Source organism: Microcaecilia unicolor, chromosome 8 (genome assembly GCF_901765095.1).
Source record: "Microcaecilia unicolor chromosome 8, aMicUni1.1, whole genome shotgun sequence".
Classification (NCBI taxonomy): Eukaryota; Metazoa; Chordata; class Amphibia; order Gymnophiona; family Siphonopidae; genus Microcaecilia; species Microcaecilia unicolor.
This window is the reverse complement of record NC_044038.1, coordinates 1,038,126-1,064,821: the sequence shown is the minus strand read 5'-3', so window position 1 is coordinate 1,064,821 and position 26,696 is coordinate 1,038,126. Positions and strand designations below refer to the sequence as shown.

The window sequence follows — 26,696 nt, the reverse complement described above, 5'->3', positions numbered from 1 at the left end:
ACTGGCTGGCTGTCCTCTCATCACCTTACCTCGTTGCTGAGACTTACCAGCATGACTGCAAAAGATGTTTCTGCTCCGGACAGGGCATAGGTCCCCAGGTCTTTCAGGAAGGGGTAACTATTTTGGTTGTGAAGCATAATAATGGACGAAGCTGTAGATTGGAGGTATGGGATGTATTCGTCCTGGTTGATATCGAGCACTAACTTCAGACCTAAACAAGCAATAGGAAAGGCAAAACTCATTAGCGCTGCACAGACATTTTCTGCCGAAGGTTATTACTTAATTTTTAATTACAGTGTTTAAAGTGATGACCTCTCCATCTCTGTCATGGTTTTAACTGATCCCCCAGTGCCATCACTGATTTCTGGAGCTGTGGATGTGTCTCGACAGAATGGAAACGAATCCCATCAGGTCGAGGCTCTGCTCTTTTCTACTCATACTATAACTCTAACACTCTACCATTTAGAGAGGCAAAGTGACTACTTGTCACCAGCTCAGGGAAAGGAACAATTCCTGCGTAAAGATACTGGACTATATTCAAAAAGAATCATTTGTTTGCTGGTGGCCAGAGAATGTATAATTCCACTATCCTTGAATTTTCAGTCGCTGCATGAATAATATCCCTCAACTGGCCTGGCACTATTGGAGAAGGCGCAGTCCAATTATCCAGACAGGGCCGGTTTTCAGCCAGTATTTGGAAAAGTTATCCATTTAGGTTAAGCCTGCTGAAGAGCAGCCATCACACACTGGATTTTCACAGTTCTCTGCGCAAAATTGCATGCCGAGAAATGCATGGAACTCAATTGCCTAAAAAGCCAATTAGCACCAATAATTAGGTGCTTTCAATTATTGGTGCTAATTAGCAACATTTTGGATTTGCTGAATACCGAGGATCTGCCAGGATTTACAGCAGGTTTCAGTTGGTATAAGTCAACCATTCCCAACCCAGTCCTTACAACACAGCTAGTCCCATCGGGAGTTTCGGTCTTCAGATAGGTTGTTTGTGTTGTACGGCGGTCCAAAGAAGGGAGCTGCAGCTTCTAAGGCAACAGTGTGGAATATAATTCTCACCAAATTCTACTCCAGGATTGATAGAAAACAGCACATCATCGTTCTGTCCCCAGTTGAAGATGTAACAGTTGCCATAGATGGGGTGATAAAGTCGTGTGAAGTTTCTGTAAAATAAATACAAAGTTAAGGGAATAGAAATTCTGACGTAGACAGCTAGGAGTGAAACAGCCACCTAATGGTTAGTGCAGTGGGCCGAGATCCTGGGGAACTGGGTTCAAATCCCACTGCGGCTTCTTGTGACCTTGGGCAAGTCACTTAACCCTCCGTTGCTGCAGGTATAAATAAAACACCTTAGACTGTGAGCCTACTAGGGACAGAAAAAGTACCTGCACGTAATATGAACAACACTGTGTACATGTAGTAGACTCCCTCCTGATGTTATCTACTGATGAGTTGGGGAGGGTCACTTTCTCATGTAGGGATTAGAATGTGATAGGGACAAGTTATCACAGGGGGAGGGACCATAACACCATATGACCCAGCTTCCTGTGGCTAGAGAGAGGAGGGGTTGAAATTGAAAGGGTACATGGTGCTCACAGAGGTAGTGGCAGGTTCTTGCAGTGGGGAAGGCTGTGGTTTTCTGTCCACCTAATGTGTGTGTGTGTGGGGGGGGCTGCATATGTTCTGAAGGAGGTGAGCAGAATACCACAGCCTCTCAATTCAGAGGTGTGCCTGGTAGAGAAAGGGGAAAAGGGGTTGGACATCAGAATTCCACAGGTGTCATGTTCTTATGGGGATAGGATGCAAAATGCTACAAGTCTTCAGCTGTTGTGAGTATTAGAAATCTACAACACTGGGGCTTGATTAAATGAGCAACTTTGTGCGGAAGAGAGAGAAAATGAATTCCACTGGTCACCACAGAAGTCATTTTCAACTGCAGTTGAAATCATTTTCACACACCTTTTCTGACTTCTTTTTCCTTGGTAGCCATCCTTAATTTTTCCTGACTCCTGGTACTCAATTTTACCTGTTTGTATGTTCCACCTCCACTTACTTTCTGTGCTGTCTATTAAGATGCTTTATCATGTACTGTGTTGAGTTTGTCAGTAGCATAATATGGACTGTTATTTCAATATTTTACTGCTGTAATTGTTCACTGCCTCCCCCCCCCCCCTCCCGTTTACAAAGCTGCGAAGCAATGCCGACATAGCTCTTCAAAGTGAATGGGCTGTGTCAGCATTAGTGTACCGGCAGCCATTAGAGCAGCTTTGTAAACAGGGGGGGGGGGGGGGCATGTTTGACTTATTCTTGTCGTACACTACCTTGGGTGAATTTCTTCAAAAAGGTAGTAAATAAATTCTAATAAATAAAAGAAATACATTTACTGTAGATTTGATTTTATGCTTGTGATTTTATTCAAAGTTGATGATAGAGGTGGGTATTATTTCTTCTGTTCACTTTCTTTGTCAGATAAAGGTGGAAGAAGAATTGGAACCGTAAATAAAACATTCTCAGAATTATAGCCCCACGATGGTTTGCTGTCATATTTATAAGTTCAAAAAGTGATACGATCTGCTGTGATTTTACTGGATTCAGCACCAGTCATTTAATGAGAAATGGAGGCCAACCGAATTTCGGTTTCGGTGTCGAAACTAGCCTGAAATCCACATTGGGCCTCCTGCCTGTGTCAGCTCCAGTCTCAAAATGGTTGCTGCAACCTCCAGAGGCAGAGGCAATCTGATGATACTGATGCTGGAAATTGCGACAGACATTTTGATTCTGGACACAGGATGGGTAGGAGCAACTGGGGGTCACTCTTGCCCTGATTAGCCACTAACCCACAAGGGTGGTAAGGGAGGCCCGGGGGCAATGGTGGCAGTGGCCTACAGGTGGGCATGGAAGGCGGACTTCGTATGTTTGGTGGGGAGGGAGGGAGGGAGGGAGGAAGGAAGTGGGACCTCCTGTGGTTTGAGGCCTGGACCTGTTTCAGCTTCGATTTCAGCCAAAACTAAGTGGAGAATTTCGGCTGTAGATTCAGTTTTGGTCAAAACCAAAAAATGTGGTTTCAGTCGCCCTCCAATAGTAATATAGTAAGTAATGGCAGATAAAGACCTGAATGGTCCATCCAGTCTGCTCAACAGATTTAAATCAACAATGAATGTGATATTAATACACGTGATCATGGTCTTTCTGGGACATAGACCATAGAGGTCCGTGAGAATTATTGTTAAATAACTATCCCCTTTGTTACCCTTTGATTTTCTTTAAACTTGCAGGGATAAAATGCAGACGAAAAAAGGGGACAAATGGAGGCTCTCAGTTGGCCAACTACACACCCTAATTTGTCACCATTAGGTAGAACTATTGAGGCATTTTATAAGGATTTTAATACATTACTACAATAGCAGAATTTAAAGTGGGTTTCACACATCATTGTGCCAGAAGACTACTGATAGGAATACATCACTACAATGCTGGAGTTTCCGTCTGAGGCACCTGTTTGATATATTTCTACAAGCCAGGTCCTGTGACTGAGACATAAGTACTCTCCAGTGGATGATTTAAAATTGTATGCAGAACAAATTAGACAATACGTTTTATACTATTTTTGTACAATTGATGGCCATTGTTTGCACATGGAAAAAAACCTTCAAAAATTTTGGAATAATAATTATTTCAGTGATGAGCAAAATATTAGTTTCCACAGTCGGTTGGACTGGGTAGGATTCATGATTTTATAGTAGAGGAGTGTGGTAGCCGTGTTAGTCCACTCTTAAGGTTATCAATAGAAATCAAACAAAATAAACATGGAAAGAAAATAAGATGATACCTTTTTTATTGGACATAACTTAATACATTTCTTTGTTTGATTTCTATTTGTGCTTTAGGGTCAAAATGGTTTACAAAGCAGTGGAGTTGTTTGATCATGTGATTTTTTCCTTCTTTCTGCAGGTTTGTTTTGGTTTATTGAATGTTTGAATTGTGGTGAATTTGTTTCTAGTCTTACAGAAGTGCAGTTAAAACCTCTCTTGCCAGAAGCACATTTATCTACCACTGGTTTATTATGGACCCGCTTTGTGGAACATGTTGCCCCAACGGCTGAGAGATATCACTGCGATTACCTTGTTAGTCCACTTAGATATATGGAATAAATGATCAAGTTGCAGGTAGTAACCTTTTTATATTAAAATAAGCATAGAGCGTTTCACACACAAATATCTGTACAGGTACTTTCTCTGTCCCTAGAGGGCTCACGATCTAAGTAATAATAGTACCTGGGGCAATGGAGGGTTAAATGACTTGCCCAGGGTCACAAGGAGCTGCGGTGGGAATTGAACCCAGTTCCCCAGGATCTCATTAGGCTACTCTTGCAGTAGACTAAGGATGTGTCTTTCACAAGCTTTGAAGGGTTATATCTCTTCATCAGGTAGTGAAGGGACAATGCAGTTACCAGGGGTTGTCTGCATCTGTCAGTACAGCCCAGTGAAGTGGGGAGGGAAGGGGATATGATTAGACAGTGGGTGAGAAAGCCAGTGTCAGCCTAAGGGTTTATCATTCTAATTTCAAACACTTCTCGTGTGCTCCTGAACTTTCTTTAAGTATCTTTATTGTGAGTGACCTTCCTTTGAGAAATGAACTGACTTTCTGTTTTTTCCTGTACTTTGTCTTGAGGATTGATACGTGTCTTTGATGCATCATCCCTTGTCATATTTAAGCACTGGATCAAATACACTATGAATGCGATTGTTACATTTATTATGGAAAGATTACAACAAGATGGGTTTTGAACAGGTGACTAAGGGGGGTTAAGAGATAAAAGTAGCCTCAAAAGGTGGGCTTTCTGCAGAGCATGACGTACTGACTCAGGAAGTCTACTCCAGGCATTTGGCACAGCCACGGAAAACCCCTTTGTGTGCTGCTTTGCTAGATAACGCTTGCTTTAGACTAGCTAGAACCAGTCTAAAGCAAACCTTAACTGCATGGTAAGCTTTGGCATCGGGCCCTAAATGAGATCTCACCAGAGACTATTACAGAGGCATTATGATCTTTTCCTGCTGGCCATTTCTCTCCTTATGCACTCAAGCATCCTTCAGGGTTTTGCTGTCTCCGTGTTAACCTGTTTGGCCACTTAAAATTACCTCAGATACAATCACTTCTGACATTTCCCTGCCTCAGCTCTCATCTCTGCTGGAACATTCAGTATTGTCACACTTGTAATGTATTTCCTCCTATGTTGTTATTAAATAGGCAGAACCTATGTGCCCTGTTATAACATTAAACACATGGATAGAAGGCTTTGCACAGGTTCATAGTTTGAGCTCCGCTGATTTAAGGACAGACATCATAGGTGCATAAACATGGGGAAGGCGTGAGAAATTCTGGTTTACAAGTTACTGACCTGTAACTGCAGGGCTGTACCCCAAAGAGGCAGGTGAGGATCATATCTTTCGCAGTGTAGCCCATCTCAATCTTTTCTTCCTCAGGAATCTCAGAGAAGATATTGAAGAATTGCAACACATACCACTCACTGACAGCCTGCACTGCGCTGGAGAAATTCCGGTAAGTGCATTCCGTGCCATTATTGGTGCACTGGAGAAAAAGAATGAGAGACAATTAGTAACATTTCTCAGGAATATGTTTGCTTCTCTTCCACTGTTATAGAAAAATATCACCATGGGAAGAACCAGTGGCATAACCAAAGCCATATTTTTCGGTGAGTCAACAGTTAGTGTGCGTAGGCACTAGGTACTCCACTTCCTCTGCCCCTCCTTTACTCTTCCTCCTTCTCCCCCCAAATTAAAATGACCTTAACTGGTGAGGATTCCCAATCCCCGCCAGCTGAGGAAATCTAGAGATGCTCGTGACTCGCTGATAACAGTATTGGAACATCCTCAATTCTGCGGCATCACCTTAGCATGCGTGGAAACTGAGCAAGAAACTGATCACGCTCTCAAGGCTGACATCAGCAGCTTGACCTGATGCAACTGACTGCCGTGATTCAATGGACTCTGGTCAGCTTTACATAAGAACGTAAGAATAGCCATACTGGGCCAGACCAATGGTCCATCTAGCCCAGTATCCTGTGTCCAACAGTGGCAAATCAAGGTCAGAAACTCAATTACTAGCAACATGCCATGCTACCAATCCCAGGGCAAGCAGTGGCTTCCCCCATGTCTTCCAGGAACTTTTACAAACCTTTTTTAAACCCAGATACGCTAACCAATGTTATGCTACAGTCTCTAACCTCTTAAGGTAATCCTGAGTATTGTTAAAGGAGACTACCAACTTCTTATATGGCAAAAGGAATGTTTATCTGGTGGAACATTTATGTCAAACACCAAGAAGTGGGAAATAGAAGAAAAACAATGAGATAGTCAAACAACTTTAATTCAATGCATACTACGGAGTTCAATCTGTTTCCACTACGTATTTCATTAGTAGAATTATCAAGTGATTGCCAGAACTGCTTGCAGAGTGCATTTACTTTATGCATGGTCTTTTTCAAGACCTCTATACATTAGTTGTTGTGGCTGCTCAATTCTACCGGCAGAAGAAACATCAGCAGACTGTTTGTGCCGAAATGAGTCAAGTCTTCTGGACTTTGTGCGTTTAGCTACCACAATGAACCCTTTTTATGCACTGAATTGAAGTTGTTTGACTATCCCATTGTTTGTTGAGCCTTCTTCCATTTCCCACATCTTGGTGTTGGCTTTCTACGTCATGGGTTTTCTGTGTTCTGTTACTGTGTGGTTCTGGAACATTTATGTCGGCCATTTTAGAAAACAAACGTTGAAACAGGATACTGGGCTAGATGGACCATTGGTCTGACCCAGTATGGCTATTCTTGTTATGTTTATTTTTCCTGAAGTTGTCACAGAGCCCGGGATCCCTTGTCAGTTTTGCTTTTTTGGGGGTGAGGGTGGTGGGGACATCAACCACTGCGGGATTAAGGAAGTAACTTCTCTTAAGCCTTCCAGTGATGCACTGATCAATAGACTTCCCAGGTAGCAGATCTAAATCCTAATATCCCTCTTTTTGGAAATAGATATTCATTCCCCTTCTGAAATGGGGAATAAATATTTAAGGGTCACTACTGAAAGCGATTTAAGTGGGCAGGAGAGGGTCAGCAGGCCAGCTAATGATATTCAGAGTCATTGTGAAAACCGGGCAGAAGAGAGATGTTACGGGGGTGTGACATTATTTAGTGCTGGCAACCACATAACTAAAGACCGGGTAAGATGGCACAAAAATCTTAGCTATGCAGGTGCTGTCACTGAAATTAGGATGAGGGATGGGCAATGATCCTTCGCAAAAAATCTGCATGCCAAAATTTGGTTGAATCAGAGTGGATCTGAATCAAAAAGGACACAGCAGGTCCAGAAGTAATTCCACTAAATCCTCATTAAATTATCACCTGACGTGACACAGATTAAGAAAAGCTGTGTGGCTTGTTGTGTACATAAGTACATAAGCACTGCCACGCTGGGAAAAGACCAAAGGTCCATCAAGTCCAGCACTCCGTCTCCGGACAGCGGCCCAATTCCAGGCCCCAAGAACCTGGCAAAAACCCAGAATTAATAACGATCAATGGACTTTTCCTTCAGGAATCTGTCCAGACCCCCTTTAAACTCAGCAAGGCCAGCTGCCGTCACTACCTTCTGTAATTTCAAAGACAAGTTTGAAGTTGTGCTGAGCATTTTCTTGCATTTAGCTCTGAGATTGTGATCTGTTGAACACACCCAACATTGTACAATACCCCTGAAGGTCCATGAGTGGGAAAAATGTGGACCACGTTAGGTGATAATTTAATAAAGATTTATAGTGGAATCACTTCTGGACCTGCTGTGTGTTGTGCCAAGGGTGTAGTCCACTTATAGTCGTTTCTGCGAAAGCACCACATGTGCTCTTGGTAGACTCATGTGGTGCTTTTGCAATAAAGATTTTATGTGGACTACACTCTTGGCATCCAGATTTTTTAAAATGAAGGATCACTGTCCATCTCCTCTCTTTTCTCCTCTTGGTTTGATGCATAGAGTTTTTGTTTCTGGCCCTTTCTGGTACTGAATATTAGCCAACACCTGCAAAGCTTCCGGGTACCACCTGTACCTTGCATTGTTCTCCCTTCCCTCCCAACATCCCCAACAGGACCCTAGCGTTCTATATGACTCTGTCCCAAGCTCCCCTCAACACAACCCGATTCCTCCTCTCAATCTCCCCAAGCAACAAAGTATTCCCTCAACAGGATCCAATCCCCCCAACCAGACAACCACAGATGCCCTCCCATATCCCAGTAGGCCCCACCCCTGGGCCTACCTGACCATCCATGGTGGTCCAGTGGGGTGACCAGGGCAGGAGCAATCCCTATTGGCTCCAGTTGCAAAATGGCTACCACAACCCCTAGTGACAAACTCCTAGGGGCTGACCTAGCATTGAATAACCAGGTTTAGTTTGGCTGGTGGAGGAGAGTGTTTTAAATATCAACCGGTATAAGACAACAGTTGCTTACCAGCAGGCTACTGATATTCCACAGCATTAAATTAAAGATTCAAATATGGCCAAGAGACAGATTTTAGTTTTGACTAGTTCATATACTGCCTTATGCATATTTAACAAAAGGCTCTGTGGCCAGCAAGTCTTTTGTTAAATGTCTTGCAAATTTACCACATCCCAATTTGGACATCCTTTTTCTGATTCAGATAACCTATATAAAATTCAGGTTCATGTGTGAAGCTGCATCTAATGCAGATCTCTGGAAGTTCCTGTAGATCTCACAGCACAGGAGACAATGTCCTCCACTGTATCTAATGCAGATCTCTGGGAGTTCCTGCAGGATCTGATAGCACAGGAGACAATGTCCTCCACTGCATCTAATGCAGATCTCTGGCAGTTCCTGCAGGATCTCATAGCACAGGAGACAATGTCCTCCACTGCATCTAATGCAGATCTCTGGCAGTTCCTGCAGGATCTCATAGCACAGGAGACACTGTCCTCCACTGTATCTAATGCAGATCTCTGGGAGTTCCTGCAGGATCTCACAGTACAGGAGACAATGTCCTCCATTGTATCAAATGCAGATCTCTGGGAGTTCCTGCAGGATCTGATAGCACAGGAGACAATGTCCTCCACTGCATCTAATGCAGATCTCTGGCAGTTCCTGCAGGATCTCACAGTACAGGAGACACTGTCCTCCACTGCATCTAATGCATATCTCTGGCAGTTCCTGCAGGATCTCATAGCACAGGAGACAATGTCCTCCATTGTATGAAATGCAGATCTCTGGGAGTTCCTGCAGGATCTGATAGCACAGGAGACAATGTCCTCCACTGCATCTAATGCAGATCTCTGGCAGTTCCTGCAGGATCTCATAGCACAGGAGACAATGTCCTCCACTGCATCTAATGCAGATCTCTGGCAGTTCCTGCAGGATCTCATAGCACAGGAGACACTGTCCTCCACTGTATCTAATGCAGATCTCTGGGAGTTCCTGCAGGATCTCACAGTACAGGAGACAATGTCCTCCATTGTATCAAATGCAGATCTCTGGGAGTTCCTGCAGGATCTGATAGCACAGGAGACAATGTCCTCCACTGCATCTAATGCAGATCTCTGGCAGTTCCTGCAGGATCTCACAGTACAGGAGACACTGTCCTCCACTGCATCTAATGCATATCTCTGGCAGTTCCTGCAGGATCTCATAGCACAGGAGACAATGTCCTCCATTGTATCAAATGCAGATCTCTGGGAGTTCCTGCAGGATCTCATAGCACAGGAGACAATGTCCTCCATTGTATGAAATGCAGATCTCTGGGAGTTCCTGCAGGATCTCATAGCACAGGAGACAATGTCCTCCATTGTATCAAATGCAGATCTCTGGGAGTTCCTGCAGGATCTCATATGATGATACAGTACAGAACCTAAGAGTACAGTCAAATGTAAAATAACAGCAGCATATGATTAAAGTTACATTTGTTTCTGAATAAATGTGAATAAATGTAGCTTACCATCTGCATTGCTACTTTGAATCTCTGCGAATAGGCTCTTGTATTCTGTGGCCTGGACCTGGTTGAGTTAATTGTTGGTGTATCTTCAAAATGTTAACAACCACTGGATTATCTGGGTCAGTCTCATCAATGATAAGTAATGGGATGTAGTTCCATAAACGCGGATCCAGGGTGTGTGATCCGTTTCCCGTAGTGTTGGATGGAACAACTGGTCCTGCCATAGAAGGATGGCTAGTGACCTGGATTCTCTTCAGGGCAGTGGAGACCAAGTCATCCAGCTCCTGCAGCAAGTGCTTCACCTTTGAATATCTAAAGAAAGAGAAGAAAAACTCAGTAAGTCCTGCTACCTGGAGGCTGCCATCCCAGGACCCTGCCTTTTGGACTCAGAGTGCTGTGGTTACAGGAACCGCAACACTTACTTGAAAGGATTTGCATTGCAGACAGTGACTGCTGGGAATTCGTTTGTTCTAAATCCAGTAGACAGAGATACACTGATTCCATATGATAGGTAGGTCTGTATGAGGAGTCCCCACTGCCAGAGAACCAGCCCTGTGAACACCAGGGTCAGGATAAACCACATGATTTTCTTTTTTGGCCCCTCTGCGATGATGCGTTTTGGTCCATGTGTGTTGGTATTATCACAGTACCAGATCCAGAGCTCCTTGTAGGTATAGCCAGGACCCTTCTGCAAACGATGCAAAGCCCGGGTAGAATATCTCTTCAGCTTTTTTATCATGTTGCCTGACAAACAGAAAACTAAATGTCAGCAGTGAAACACAGAACCTGCTTATCTGATAGCTTCAAGTTTCAAGTTTATTGCATGCTTGATATGACGCCCTGGGATGTACCATCGGGGCAGTTTATAATATATTAAAATCAAAAGTGAGAGAGAATGAAAGGAGTTACAAGGAAAGCAAAACAGTAAAAGAAGAAAAGGAAAGGTAGAAGAAAAGAAAAGAGAGAGGGATGTATTCAAGTGGAAAATTATTTATTTATTAGGATTTATTTACCGCCTTTTTGAAGGAATTCACTCAAGGCGGTGTACAGTAAGAATAGATCAAACATGAGCAATAGGCAATTACAGCAGTAAAAATATTCAACTAACAATACAAAGTATGGCATAGTATACTACTTACAAAGTCAACGCAATACTTAATAGAACATTATAATTGATAGTGAAGGGGAAAGCAAAGATGTAACATATAGATAGGTAAGAGAATAAGAAGAGTTAGAAAGTAAGGCGACTGATTTAAAGAAAGTTGCACGAGGTCAGAGAGATGGTTAAATATTATCTCAGCTAGGTTAGGATTGGATAAACATCTCCATGGACAAACAACTGGTGGCCAGTGCCTATCCCAAAGAGAGCAAAGGAGGCCTCCCTAGATCAGGTGGCTTAAGGTCGATATTAAGCAGAAAAAGCTCTCAAAATAAGAATGTTTATAATGTTGATTTAAAAAGGGAATGAGAAGGTTCTAACCTGAGAGATAAGGGTAAGGAATTCCACAAGGTAGGGGCTGTAACACTGAAGATTCGTAGGCAAATGGTGTCGTGTCTTATAGACTGTAGGGAGGGAATTGTTAAGTGGCCTTGTTGTGATGATCGGAGACTGTGTGAGGAGTATAAGGAGTTAAGAACTGTGACAAATATGATGGTTGTCTGGAATTGAGAATTAAGATTTTGTATGTGATTTGATGGGTTACCAGGAGCCAATGTTCATGATGCAAAAGAAGGGGTCACACGATCATATTTACAAGAATTAGTAAGGTTTTGATGGCCGTGTTTTGTACTATCTGTAAGTGTCATATATCTGATGAACAGATACCCTGCAAAAGTGCATTGCAATAGTCTAGCTTGCTAATAACAAAGGCATGTGTCAAAACTCACAGTACTCTTGTGAGAAAAGATTTCTGACACAGTAGAGTGTGCGCAGTTTAAAGAAGCAGGAGCTAATGAGTGCAGAAATCTGTGGCCGAAGATTTAGGTGTTGGTCCAAAATAACACCCAATAGCTTTTTAGTAGGATGAAGTACAACTGTGGACCCAGAGATAACAATGGGAGTTATTGGTTTAGGGTTGCTTTTCCATAAGAAAAGTACACCTTGAGTTTTATCAGGATTCAGCTTTAGCCTGTGGGAAAATAACCAATTAGAAATTAGATCAAGTTTAGTGTTCAATACAGAGATATCTTGAGTAGAATTATGATCTAGAGTAGTGAGAATCTGTATATCATTCACATAGATGTAAGGTCTACTGATTGAATAAGAGCAAGCAATGGTGACATAAATATATTGAAAAGTGTGGGAGCAAGTATATCCCCTTGCAATACCCCACATGGAAGAGAATATATACGTCTGAGAATGAGAATCTTGTCATATCACTGTATTTGTTCTATTGCAGAGATATGAAGAAAACCATTTATGGACCAGACCTGTAATTCCTATTTCTTGTAGGCGTTTGAGCAAAAGATCATGATCAATGAGATTGAACGCAGCTGTTAGGTCTACTTTGTTCTGTGCCAAGTGGTATTTTGATGCTTTCCAAAGACAGTTTGGTTTGGATATAGTGAATTGGTTTTTCTAAGAAATTATTCAATTGGTCTTGGACCATGGATTCTATAAGTTTAGATATAAACGGAAGGCTTGAAATTGGTTGAAAATTGGAGGGGTGCTCTCTTTTGAAGGCCAGATCTTTGGCTTTTGGATGAATTGACACATGTTTCCAAGTAGTGGGGAAGTAGCCAGATTCTAGGCTAGTGGTAATCATTGAAAGAATCAGAATGAGAATTTTTTGATAAAATGTGATGGTATGGGATCTTGTGGGGCTGTAGTTTTCCTGATGCTAGTAAGAGCTTCCATAATGGATGAAGACGGAAAATCAAAGGCAGAAAATCTACTAGTAAGTGAAGTAGAAGAGGAGTCAGCTCTGCCAGTTGCTGGGATAGGGCTATGTGTCGAAAAGGCAAGAGAAGAATGTAGTGAAAGAATTGTTGAAGAAAAATAAGATGAAGAGAATTCACAGACAGTGTGAATATACTGGGCAGAGAAGTTCCTGATGGATTTGTTAAAGCCTTGCTGAATTAGGAGCTCTAGTTTTGTTTAGAAAAGTCATCATTTTTGCCTTTTGGATACATTTTTTGTAGACTGTTGCAGCCATTTTGTAAGCATTTATTGTGATAGGAGTTGGATTTTTCCTCCACTGGTGTTCGTGGTATCTTAACTGACGCTGCAGAAGTTGTAGAGAATAGGTGTACCAGAGTTCTGTATCTCAATGAGGCTTAAGTGTTTGAAACAGTATGTATAGGTGGCAAAGAGGGGCATTTTCGAAAGGGATGTCCAAGTTGCGATTTGGACGTCCTTGCAAAACGGTGAAATCCAGGGGCGGGGAAACCCATATTTTCAAAACAAGATGGACGTCCATCTTTCATTTCGATAATACCATCAGGGACGTCCAAATCCTTAAATTTGGACGTCCCTAGACATGGACGTTTCTGATTTCCGGTGATTTTTGAAACCAAAGACGTCCATGTCAAAAACAGCCAAATGCAAGCCATTTGGTCGTGGGAGGAGCCAGCATTTCTAGTGCACTGGTCCCCCTGATATGCTAGGACAACAAACGGGCACCCTAGGGGGCACTGCAGTGGACTTCATAAATTGCTCCCAGATACATAGCTCCCTTACCTTGTGTGCTGAGCCCCCCAAACCTCCCCCCCAAACCCACAACTGTACACCACTACCATAGCCCTTAGGGGTGAAGGGGGGCACCTAGATGTGGGTACAGTGGGTTTTTGGTGGGTTTTGGAGGGCTCGCTGTTTCCTCCACAAATGTAACAGGTAGGGGGGGATGGGCCCATCTGAAGTGCACTGCAGTACCCACTAAAACTGCTCCAGGGACCTGCATGCGCTGTCATGTACCTGAGTATGACATCTGAGGCTGGCACGACATATTTTGAAAGATGTTTTTTGAGGGTGGGAAGGGGTTAGTGACCACTGGGGGACTAACGGGAGGTCATCCCCGATTCTCTCTGTTGGTCATCTGGTCATTTTGGGCAACTTTTTGTGCCCTAGCCATAATAAAAACAGGTCCGGGTGAAAACGTCCAAGTGTTCGTCAGGGACGTCCTTGTTTTTTTCAATTATGGGTCAAGGACGTCCAAGTGTTAAGCACACTCAAGTCCCACCTTTGCTACGCCTCCGACATGTGCCCTTAAACTTTGGCTGTCATTGCGACGGAGTGCAGTTAGAGACGTCCTAAATTGGGTTTCAATTATACCAATTTGGACGTCCCCGAGAGGACGTCCATCCTCCGATTTATGTCGAAAGATGGACGTCCTTCTCTTTCGAAAATGAGCCCCAAAGTGTTGTAAGCATCAGTGAGTGATGAATTCCACAGTAATGACTGTTTATCTAGGGATTTTACAGTAAAATTTGTCAAATCTAGAGAGAAGGAATGTTCAAATTTCTCAGGTGTAAGAAAGTCTAAATCCCTAGTTTTGATTTGAATTGAGTACTATTCCTTAAATGACCGAGTTGAATACTAATTGTAACTAAAAAGTGGGAAGAATTAGATGTAGCTTATTAGGTACAGGCATGACATTCATGCTTTGGCCCTATGTCTGGTGGAATTCATTGGTTCTGAAAATGCCACAGAAGTAAACTGATCAAACCTTGAATCCTGAACAAAATCAGCTTTCCAACAAACACCCTTCAGTTCACTCTCCTCCTTCCATGCCATCTGTTCCATAACTCCACCCCTTGCTTTACCACCATTCTTCATATTTTAACATTCCTTGCTCTCTACGGGATGAGCCTGGAACCTGCAGCTCAGTCTTGGCTTTCTGCATGCAAAACATTTTGAACATGCAAATTCTTCTCTCAGGCAAAATAAGGATTTTGATATCCTATACACCCTGTCATTTCTCTCCTGATCTCATAATCACTTTCTCTATTTTGCAATCCTGCTGCCTCTTTTTGATTCTATATTTATGCCACACATTGCAAGCTTGACCTCGCTCACATCCATAATACACCCTGAATCCACTACATCCATGAGTTCTGTGCTATAAAATATACACCTAGGTCTTCATTTCTGGGCTCACATCCTTCAACTGTCGCCCTATGACTTTGGAATACATTTTGGCCTCTTTTTGGTTAAGATAAGCAAATTCTGAGTCATGAGCTGAGGGTGATCACTTTTCGGTCTTGTGGCTTTGCACTGTACCTGTGGTTTGGGAGTTGTAGCTCAGCTGTTCTTCCCTTCTGCTATCTTGCTGTTATTTCCCCTCTTTCTATTTCATTGGTTTGTTCTGTCCCCCCACAATCCCCCCCCCCCCTCGATTTTTATTGTATTGTGAACTGCTTTGATATTATGTAAGGGGTGTATCAAGTTCATGAAACTAAACTGTCTCTATTATGTATGTACTGCATATGAATCATACTTTATTATTGAAAAGGTGGTGTCTAATAATTTATTCTTTTTTACAAGTTCTGGGAGGAGTGAACATGATTCTTCAGTTTAATCATCAAATTCTCTAAGAAGGAGTTAGAGTTAATTGAAAAGGATGCAGAGCTGAAGGTGAGTCAAAGATGCTTAACACCCTTGCACCATTCTTGATAAAACCTTGCTCAGAATCTAAACGAAATCTTTCGTTTACAGGACATGACCTCAACTAAGCTCTTCTGAGCAGGGACCGTCCTTAGTTATTAATTTGTACAGCGCTGCGTAACCCTAGTAGCGCTCTAGAAATGTTAAGTAGTAGTAGTAGTAGTATCCAAGAACACAGTGTTTAGCACAAGGACAGAGAGAGGTTTTGAGGTATGAAGTCAAGTTAAAAAGAATGGGGTTGATATTCTAAAGGATTTATCTGGTTAACTTTGAATTTAACAACATAAATCCTTTTTTTTTTTTTTTTTAATGTGGGCCACCCTAATAATTTTTGACCAGATTACTCAATATCGAGCCCAAAAATGTTTATTTAGATGGAGGGAGGGATCAGAGGTGTCCCAGGCTGGTGCCTCAGCTTAGCCAGTATCTGGTTAAATGTATCTGTTTAGGTTTATTCCACATAAAGGGTCAGGTTCTGGGGTTTGTAGAATAGTGCATAGGGCCTGGGAATGCGTCTACATTTAGGCCACTGAAAACCTGGTGTAAATATCTGCACCTAAATGTAGGCGCATTCCACCGAATTCTATAGCCACGTGCTTAAATTTGAGTAACGACCCTGACATGCCCACATGCCTCTCATGGCCACGCCCCCTTTCCAGCTACACGTTAGAATTTACATGATGCGTACATAAATTCCAATTAGTGCTGATAATTGGTTGCTATTGGTCAATCATCACTGATTGGCAGTTACTCAATTAAGGTGTGCGTGTAAATTAGATGCTGTTTGTGGAGTGCCTCAGGGGTCTCCTCTTTCGCCCTTGATGTTCAATATTTTGATGCAACCCATAGCGAATTATTTGGGCTCACTTCAGTTGCAGTTTTAAATTTATGCAGATGACATTACAGTGTTGATACCTTTCACTCCAGGGTAATTTTCTTCAAGAAGCCAATTTGCTGCATTGTTTGAGGTGGTTGATGCCTGGGTACAACTCATTCAAGTTAAACAAAGAGAAAACTACATTTCTTTGGATTGGCCCATTGGCTTTTTTGTAAGATAATCCTACTGTTAAGACTGGTAATTTTGATTTAAAACGTGATTCAGTCTCAAGAATGTTAGGTGTTGAAGTTAGTCAACTTTCTCTTAATATTCTGGTTAATATTCAGCACGCACATTCCTCAATTTACACTATCCTAACTGTAAAGGATTAAAATATAAATCCACATACGCGACCAGTTTCTCATACATTTGCACGCATAAGTACATAAGTACATAAGTAATGCTATACTGGGAAAAGACCAAGGGTTCATCAAGCCCAGCATCTTGTCCACGACAGCGGCCAATCCAGGCCAAGGGCACCTGGCAAGCTTCCCAAACGTACAAACATTCTATACATGTTATTCCTGGGATTTTGGATTTTTCCAAGTCCGTTTTGTAGCGGTTTATGGACTTGTCCTTTAGGAAACCGTCCAACCCCTTTTTAAACTCTGCTAAGCTAATCGCCTTCACCACATTTTCCGGCAATGAATTCCAGAGTTTAATTACACGTTGGGTGAAGAAATATTTTCTCTGATTTGTTTTAAATTTACTACACTGTAGTTTAATCGCATGCCCCCTAGTCCTAGTACTTTTGGAAAGCGTGAACAGACGCTTCACATCCACCTATTCCACTCCACTCATTATTTTATATACCTCTATCATGTCTCCCCTCAGCCGTCTCTTCTCCAAGCTGAATAGCCCTAGCCACCTTAGTCTTTCTTCATAGGGAAGTCGTCCCATCCCCGCTATCATTTTAGTCGCCCTTCGCTGCACCTTTTCCAATTCTACTATATCTTTCTTGAGATGCGGCGACCAGAATTGAACACAATACTCAAGGTGCGGTCGCACCATGGAGCGATACAACGGCATTATAACATCCTCACACCTGTTTTCCATACCTTTCCTAATAATACCCAACATTCTATTCACTTTCCTAGCCGCAGCAGCACACTGAGCAGAAGGTTTCAGTGTGTTATCGACGACGACACCCAGATCCCTTTCTTGGTCCGTAACTCCTAACGTGGAACCTTGCATGGCGTAGCTATAATTCGGGTTCTTTTTTCCCACATGCATCACCTTGCACTTGCTCACATTAAACGTCATCTGCCATTTAGCCGCCTAGTCTCCCAATCTCGTAAGGTCCTCTTGTAATTTTTCACAATCCTGTCGCGAGTTAACGACTTTGAATAACTTTGTGTCATCAGCAAATTTAATTACCTCGCTAGTTACTCCCATCTCTAAATCATTTATAAATATATTAAAAAGCAGCGGTCCTAGCACAGACCCCTGAGGAACCCCACTAACTACCCTTCTCCATTGTGAATACTGCCCATTTAACCCCACTCTCTGTTTCCTATCCTTCAACCAGTTTTTAATCCACAATAGGACATTTCCTCCTATCCCATGACCCTCCAATTTCCTCTGTAGCCTTTCATGAGGTACCTTGTCAAACGCCTTTTGAAAATCCAGATACACAATATCAACTGGCTCCCCTTTGTCCACATGTTTGTTTACTCCTTCAAAGAATTGAAGTAAATTGGTCAGGCAAGATTTCCCCACACAAAAGCCGTGCTGACTCGGTCTCAGTAATCCATGTCCTCGGATGTGCTCTGTAATTTTGTTTTTAATAATAGCCTCTACCATTTTCCCCGGCACCGACGTCAGACTCACCGGTCTATAATTTCCCGGATCTCCCCTGGAGCCTTTTTTAAAAATGGGCGTTACATTGGCCACCCTCCAATCTTCCGGTACCACGCTCGATTTTAAGGATAAGTTGCATATCACTAGTAGTAGCTCCGCAAGCTCATTTTTCAGTTCTATCAGTACTCTAGGATGAATACCATCCGGTCCAGGAGATTTGCTACTCTTCAGTTTGCCAAACTGCCCCAGGTTTACCGTGAAGTCAGTAAGTTTCTCCGACTCGTCCGCTTGAAATACCATTTCCGACACCGGTATCCCACCCAAATCTTCCTCGGTGAAGACCGAAGCAAAGAATTCATCCAGTCTCTCTGCTACGTCTTTGTCTTCCTTGATCGCCCCTTTTACCCCTCGGTCATCCAGCGGCCCAACCAATTCTTTTGCCGGCTTCCTGCTTTTAATATACCGAAAAAAATTTTTACTATGTTTTTTTGCCTCTAATGCTATCTTTTTTTCGTAATCCCTCTTGGCCTCCTTTATCTGCGCCTTGCATTTGCTTTGACACTCCTTATGCTGCTTCTTGTTATTTTCAGACGGTTCCTTCTTCCATTTTCTGAAGGCGTTTCTTTTAGCCCTAATAGCTTCCTTCACCTCACTTTTCAACCAGGCCGGCTGTCTTTTGGAGTTCCGTCTTTCTTTTCTAATTCGCAGAATATGTATGGCATTACTTATGTACTTATGTACATTCACTGAAGAGAGTGTGTATGAACAACTTGAAAATCTAAAGGTGGACAAAGCCGTGTGACAGGATGGGATCCACCCCAGGATATTGAGGGAGCTCAGAGAGGTTCTGGCGGGTCCTCGTAAAGATTTGTTTAATAAATCCTTGGAGACGGGAGAGGCTCCGTGGGATTGGAGAACGGCGGACGTAGTCCCTCTTCACAAAAGTGGTGAGAGGGAAGAAGCTGGAAACTACAGGCTAGTAAGCCTCACTTCGGTTATTGGAAAAGTAATGGAAGCGATGCTGAAGGAAAGGATAGTGAATTTTCTGGAAGACAATAAGTTGCAAGATCCGAGACAACATGGTTTTACCAAATTTAAATCGTGCCAAACGAATCTCATTGAATTCTTTGACTGGGTGACTGGAGAATTGAATAAGGGCCGTGCTATAGACGTAATCTACTTAGATTTCAGCAAAGCTTTTGACACGGTTCCCCACAGGAGGCTCTTGAATAAACTTGACAGGCTGAAGATACGACCCGACGTGGTGAACTGGATTAGGAACTGGTTGACGGACAGATGCCAGAGGGTGGTGGTTAATGGAATTCGCTCAGAGGAGGGAAAGGTGAGTAGTGGGGTGCCTCAGGAATCGGTGCTGGGGCCGATTCTGTTCAGTATATTTGTGAGTGACATTGCCGAAGGGTTAGAAGGTAAAGTTTGCCTTTTTGCGCATGATACTAAGATTTGTAACAGAGTGGACACCCGGGAGGGAGTGGAAAACATGAAAAAGGATCTGAGGAAGCTAGAAGAATGGTCTAAGGTTTGGCAATTAAAATTCAATGCGAAGAAATGCAAAGTGATGCATTGGAGTAGAAATCCATGGGAGATGTATGTGTTAGGCGGTGAGAGTCTGATATGTACGGACGGGGAGAGGGATCATGGGGTAATAGTATCTGAGGATCTGAAGGCAACAAAACAGTGTGACAAGGCGGTGGCCATAGCTAGAAGGTTGCTAGGCTGCATAGAGAGAGGTGTGACCAGCAGAAGAAAAGAGGTTTTAATGCCCCTGTATAAGTCGTTGGTGAGGCCCCACCTGGAGTATTGTGTTCAGTTTTGGAGGCCGTATCTTGCTAAGGATGTAAAAAGAATTGAAGCGGTGCAAAGAAAAGCTATGAGAATGGTATGAGATTTGCGTTACAAGACATATGAGGAGAGACTTGTTGACCTGAACATGTATACCCTGGAGGAAAGGAGAAACAGGGGTGATATGATACAGACGTTCAAATATTTGAAAGGTATTAATCCGCAAACGAACCTTTTCCGTAGATGGGAAGGTGGTAGAACTAGAGGACATGAAATGAGATTGAAGGGGGGCAGACTCAAGAAAAATGTCAGGAAGTATTTTTTCACGGAGTAGTGGATGCTTGGAATGCCCTCCCGCGGGAGGTGTTGGAGATGAAAACGATAACGGAATTCAAACATGCGTGGGATAAACATAAAGGAATCCTTTTCAGAAGGAATGGATCCTCAGAAGCTTAACTGGTGGTGGGAGGCGGAGCTAGTGCTGGGCAGACTTCTATGGTCTGTGCCCTGAAAATGGCAGATACAAATCAAGGTAAGGTATACACAAAAAGTAACACATATGACTTTATCTTGTTGGGCAGACTGGATGGACCGTGCAGGTCTTTTTCTGCCGTTATCTATTATGTTACTCTCCGAGACAGCCTGTTGGACTTGATGGATCTTGGTCTGATTCAGCACAACTTTTCTTATGCTGTTATGTTATGAAGACTCAAACAGAAGAAACCTTACCTATGAGAAGAAGGGCAGCAAGTACTGTGAAAAGAGAACGTCAGATCCCTCCACAAAAACTAGAACCTGATACAAATATTGCACCTGGGGAACACACAAGGAACAACCCTTACCTAACACAGAAAAAAGGGCTACAATTACAAAATAGAAACATGCTGACAAGAAAATCCCGACAGCAGACTGTGAGCAATGGAACATTGAGGAAACCAACAGAAATACATTTCCACCTGAACTGAGCAAAATACATAGCTAAAAAAAAGGGGCACTGCCAAAGCTGATGTATTATAATCACTAAAACTCAAAATAAAATATTTTCTTGCACTTTTGTGTCTGATCAGTTGTTTCTGGTAGTGGAGGAGTAGCCTAGTGGTTAGTACAATGGACTTTGATCCTGGGGAACTGGGTTCAATTCCCACTGCAGCTCCTTGTGACTCTGGGCAAGTCACTTAACCCTCCATTGCCCCTGGTACAAAATAAGTACCTGAATATATGTAAACCGCTTTGAATGTAGTTGCAAAAACCTCAGAAAGGCAGTATATCAAGTCCCATTTCCCCCTTTCCCTTATGACATCACAATATCAGAAGTGAGCCAAGTATCGGGCAATCAAGCCATTGTGACATCACTGATGAGGTTGGCTCTTATTGGTGGAATGAGTGGAGGAGTAGCCTAGTGGTTAGTGCAGTGGACTTTGATCCTGGGGAACTGGGTTCAATTCCCACTGCAGCTCCTTGTGACTCTGGGCAAGTCACTTAACCCTCCATTGCCCCTGGTACAAAATAAGTACTTGAATATATGTAAACCATTACAATCTGGTTTTCGCCCTCTCCACTCAACCGAAACTGCGCTTACTAAAGTCTCCAATGACCTATTACTGGCTAAATCCAGAGGTCAATATTCCATCCTCATTCTTCTTGATCTTTCCGCTGCTTTTGACACTGTCGATCACAGCATACTTCTCGATACCCTGTCCTCACTTGGATTCCAGGGCTCTGTCCTTTCCTGGTTCTCTTCCTACCTCTCCCTCCGCACCTTTAGTGTTCACTCTGGTGGATCCTCTTCTACTTCTATCCCTCTGCCTGTTGGCGTACCTCAGGGTTCTGTTCTTGGTCCCCTCCTCTTTTCTATCTACACTTCTTCCCTTGATTCATTAATCTCATCCCATGGCTTTTCATACCATCTCTATGCTGATGACTCCCAAATCTACCTTTCTACCCCTGATATCTCACCTTGCATCCAAACCAAAGTTTCAGCGTGCTTGTCTGACATTGCTGCCTGGATGTCTCAATGCCACCTGAAATTAAATATGACCAAAACCGAGCTTCTCATTTTTCCCCCCAAACCCACCTCCCCGCTCCCCCCATTTTCTATTTCTGTTGATGGCTCTCTCATTCTCCCTGTCTCCTCAGCTCGAAACCTTGGGGTCATCTTTGACTCTTCTCTCTCCTTCTCTGCTCATATCCAGCAGACCGCCAAGACCTGTCGTTTCTTTCTTTACAACATCCGTAAAATCCGCCCCTTTCTTTCCGAGCACTCTACCAAAACCCTCATCCACACCCTTGTCACCTCTCGTTTAGACTACTGCAATCTGCTTCTTGCTGGCCTCCAACTTAGTCACCTCTCCCCTCTCCAGTCGGTTCAAAACTCTGCTGCCCGTCTCATCTTCCGCCAGGGTCGCTTTACTCATACTACTCCTCTCCTCAAGACCCTTCACTGGCTCCCTATCCGTTTTTGCATCCTGTTCAAACTTCTTCTACTAACCTATAAATGTATTCACTCCCCAGTAACTCTCCACACTCATCCTTCCTTACACCCTTTCCCGTGCACTCCGCTCCATGGATAAATCCTTCTTATCTGTTCCCTTCTCCACTACTGCCAACTCCAGACTTCGCGCCTTCTGTCTCGCTGCACCTTACACCTGGAATAAACTTCCTGAGCCCCTACGTCTTGCCCCATCCTTGGCCACCTTTAAATCTAGACTGAAAGCCCACCTCTTTAGCATTGCTTTTGACTCGTAACCACTTGTAACCACTCGCCTCCACCTACCCTCCTCTCTTCCTTCCCGTTCACATTAATTGATTTGATTTGCTTACTTTATTTATTTTTTGTCTATTAGATTGTAAGCTCTTTGAGCAGGGACTGTCTTTCTTCTATGTTTGTGCAGCGCTGCGTATGCCTTGTAGCGCTATAGAAATGCTAAATAGTAGTAGTAGTAGTAGAATGTAGTTGCAAAACCCCCAGAAAGGCAGTATATCAAGTCCCATTTCCCTTTTTTCCCACTGTGGTGTTCTATGAAGTCCTTTCCTAGGTTTTCATTTACAGTTTCTTTCTTTTTTTCCCTTTTCTCCTCTCTCTTGCCCTGATGCTCAAAACTCCCACTGTAAGCCAACAGTGCAGAAACTGTACTGCCGGATCAGCGCAGAAAATTAGCTCACCAATGCTCAAAGGAAATGGTATGCAAATCATATGCGCAATGTTAAAGCGAAAGCAAGGAGGGAGGATTTGCTTGGCACATGCGTAGAAGAGTTTCATGATAATCCCAGCTCCTGTACGCTTGCGCCAGGCAAACCTGAACGCGAAGCACACACTGGCTTCTGTTTTCTGCACCTTTAAATATAAGCTTTCAATTTTTATTTTATTTTTTTTACTTGGAAGGCTTATATTTAAATGCAAGAAATAGGCACCAATGTGTGCTTTCACTTTCAGGTTTGCTATTAAGACTCTCACACATTTTTTTCTCACTACTGGCACTTAAGGGGTTGCACGGGCTTCCTTCTGCTTTGAAATTAAACAAAAATTGGAATCGTGAGAACTCCTCTCTTCAAACACCCTAACACCTGCTCTGAGCTGGTAAGGGCCACTTTCTTATGTTCTCCGCATTGGGAGGGAATTGGGAATGACCTCATTAGCATCTGTCTGACTACATCTGCATGCAATTTGCACTGATTTTTGGTGCATGTGTTTCTCACACTAGAGCCTCTGAGCATTCTGCTCTCACTAATGTGGGAACTAGTCATGCATAAGAAAAGTTGTGCTGAATCAGACCAAGATCCATCAACTAGTTTATGGCTTCTACCACCCACCTTTGCCTCTGAGCCTCTGGGCTCTGACAATGATCTTTCATTTCATCATTCTCTTGTCTGCCTGTCTTCTGTCTCCTCTCCTTCTCTCACCCTGCAGTCTTCAATATCCCTCTTTTGGCTTCTCACCTAGCAGCCTGCTTCCTCAATCTCCTCTTTGCCTCCCACTATGTAGTTGCTCTTTTCCACCCTTCTCTAGCTCCTCATGAGCTTGTCTCTGCCTCATTTCCCTTCTTGTTACTTTTCCCTTATCTCTAGATCTTTTCTTCTGTGTCTTACCTCCTATGCAACCTCACCCACCCTTCCCCGCCCTAATTTCCACCCATTCATCCCCCTGTTTCATCCTTACAGCTTCTTTTTTCTACTGCCTCCCATTCCTCCCCCCCCCCTCTCCTCTTACTCTCCACACCCAACCACTGACTCCTTCCTATCTTCCTAATTTCAAGTCTTTGCTGAAACTTAGTCTCCATATTCTCCTCCTTCAAAGTCTTCACTCTCCCAACCTACCCACCAATACCCATCCTCATTTGATTCTCTGTTCTCCCTGTACCCAGCTCCCCAGGTTTCCTTCCTCAGCCTGCCTCTGTCTCTGCCCTTTTCCTAGCATTTGTTCTGCTTCCCTCCCCCTAGTACCTGACCTCCAGCCTACTTCCCTGGATGTATTCTTCCTGCATCTCCTCCTGCCCCTCAGGGATGTGTTCTCTCTCTCCATCAGCCTCAGGCCTTTCCTCTGCTCCCCCTCCCAGCATCTGCTACTACTACTAATCATTTCTATAGCGCTACTAGACGTACACAGCGCTGTACACTTGAGCATGAAGAGACAGTCCCTGCTCGACAGCGCTTACAATCTAATTAGGACAGACAAACAGGACACTTATCCCTGGTATCTGGTCCTTGTGGTAAAGGGGGAGGGGGTGGGGGCCTGTGGCTTCACTTTCCACTGCTCTGCCTTTCTTGATCTGCAGCCAGCACTGCATATGCATTGAAATCTTAAGGGTTGATGATCAATGGGACCTGTCACCCATAAGGTTCTGGTGCTGGCAGCAGAATAAGGCAGAGCACTTTAGCTAGTGTGTGTGTGGGGGGGGGGGGGGGGTCTCTGGATCCCTGCTAGCTAGGATAGGCTCTCTACCTTGGACTGGGGCAATTTGTAGGAACTGAGCTGAAAGTTGAAGATGCCCCTCTTGGCTCATCTATGACTCCCCCTTTTCTGAATCAACACTGACCCCTTGACCAAGCATGGTATTAGGGGTCATAATCTTACCTGAACCAGCAGTGACCCACTGACCCAGCAAGGTGGGGGGTGGGGCACAGAACAGAGCTATTCCTGCCTCATTCCATGTTGGGGCATCTTGCTTCTTAGAGCAATGTCTTTCAGATAAAACATTAAAGTTTGGTCTACTTTCTGAACATGAATAATTGGACAGAATGATTCAGATGACCTTAAGCCTAGAATTAAATCACAACTCCAGTATTCCAACAGAGGTGACTCCATGTGACCTACTCACATTCCCTTTGGGCTTCGCTACTGCCTCCCACCACCTCACAAGCGATGTATGAACAGAAAAAAAAAGAAGAAACGAGTGTAACCTCTCTTGCAAAGTGCCGAGCAGAGGCAGTAACAGAAAAAGAACCGAAGGAGCTCCTAAGCTTTTCATCACAAACAGCAGAAAAAGTCTCCTTTCAAGGCTTAGCGAAACATCAGAGCCAATGTATCATTTCACGCGCAATTAATCTCCGAATGCGACTCAGGCGGCGGGATAAAGGGGAGACAGGTTGTGTTTACAAAACATTTCAGGAAAGAATTGAAACGTTTGTGTGCAATTGAAACAAGCTTTGCATTTTGTAAGCAATAAAGGAGCTGAGGTCCGAGCTGGACTGCTCTGCTCCACCCCAGTCTCCCCAGCAAGACTTTTTAACATTCCCGTCCCGTTCCCCCATCACCAAAAAGCAGCTCCCAACCCCCTCCAGCCTCCCCTACCTTCTTTCTGCCGGCTGCCCTGTCTGTGAAGTGGAGACAGAGATCCTGAGTGTCCCCGGACGGGTGAGAGCGAAAGGGGAGGGAGCAGAGGAGTGAGGGAGGGAAGATGTGGCTGCTGGGGTGGTTGGTTGTGGATGTGGAGGGACAGGCAGGGTTTGTGGAGGAGGAGCTGCTGCTGATGGTAGGTAGGGGTGAAGGATCCGGGCAGCAGGTGAAAGATGTGAACTGGTGGCGAACGATACCTGAGGAGCAGCAGAAGTGATGGGAGGATTTACTCTGCTAATGATGATCGAGGGTTTTTAACTGGTGTTGCAATTGCAAGGGCTGAGAAGACAGGAAAAGACTGAACTGGGGGTGCTGGAGGATATGAGACTTCATGGACCTGATCCATAACTTTACTTAAAGTTATTTAGGCAAGACAGTCCCTTCCTCATAGTAACATAGTAGATGACGGCAGATAAAGACCTGTACGGTCCATCCAGTCTGCCCAACAAGAGAAACACATTGTCTCACACAGCTTAGTCTAGTCACTTGGAAGTCTATGTAACTCTTAATTACTCCCAAACTGTGGCTTATCATGCATGAGGTTTTTTCACACACAGAGCCTGAAATGGTACTGGGTATCCACCAGGGGTAAGGCTAGAGGCCACCAGCCAAGATCCTTAAGATGCACAAGGGGTGCGGAGGAGCTGAGAAACACCAGGCACCCAAGTAGAGGACATGACAAGCATCAGTGTAAATAAATAAATAAACAAACCAATTTAGAAGTCTGTATTCTGCCTTTCCATAGACATGTTCAATGCACAGCACAACCTGAAC

The 26,696-nt window shown here is 43.6% G+C and overlaps 1 protein-coding gene across 1 annotated transcript in view; it reads right to left on the bottom strand.

The window, feature by feature from the left end:
* Positions 1–25,952, bottom strand: part of SCNN1B (sodium channel epithelial 1 beta subunit) — a 54,115-nt gene extending 28,163 nt beyond the window's left edge. Inside the window, 7 exon segments of the mRNA XM_030212902.1 lie at positions 48–211; positions 1,072–1,175; positions 5,411–5,601; positions 10,014–10,105; positions 10,108–10,322; positions 10,433–10,754; positions 25,878–25,952. Of these exon segments, the coding sequence (XP_030068762.1) occupies positions 48–211; positions 1,072–1,175; positions 5,411–5,601; positions 10,014–10,105; positions 10,108–10,322; positions 10,433–10,749 (1,083 nt within the window). The 5' untranslated portion in view covers positions 10,750–10,754; positions 25,878–25,952.
* Between the last annotated feature and the right edge of the window lie 744 nt (positions 25,953–26,696).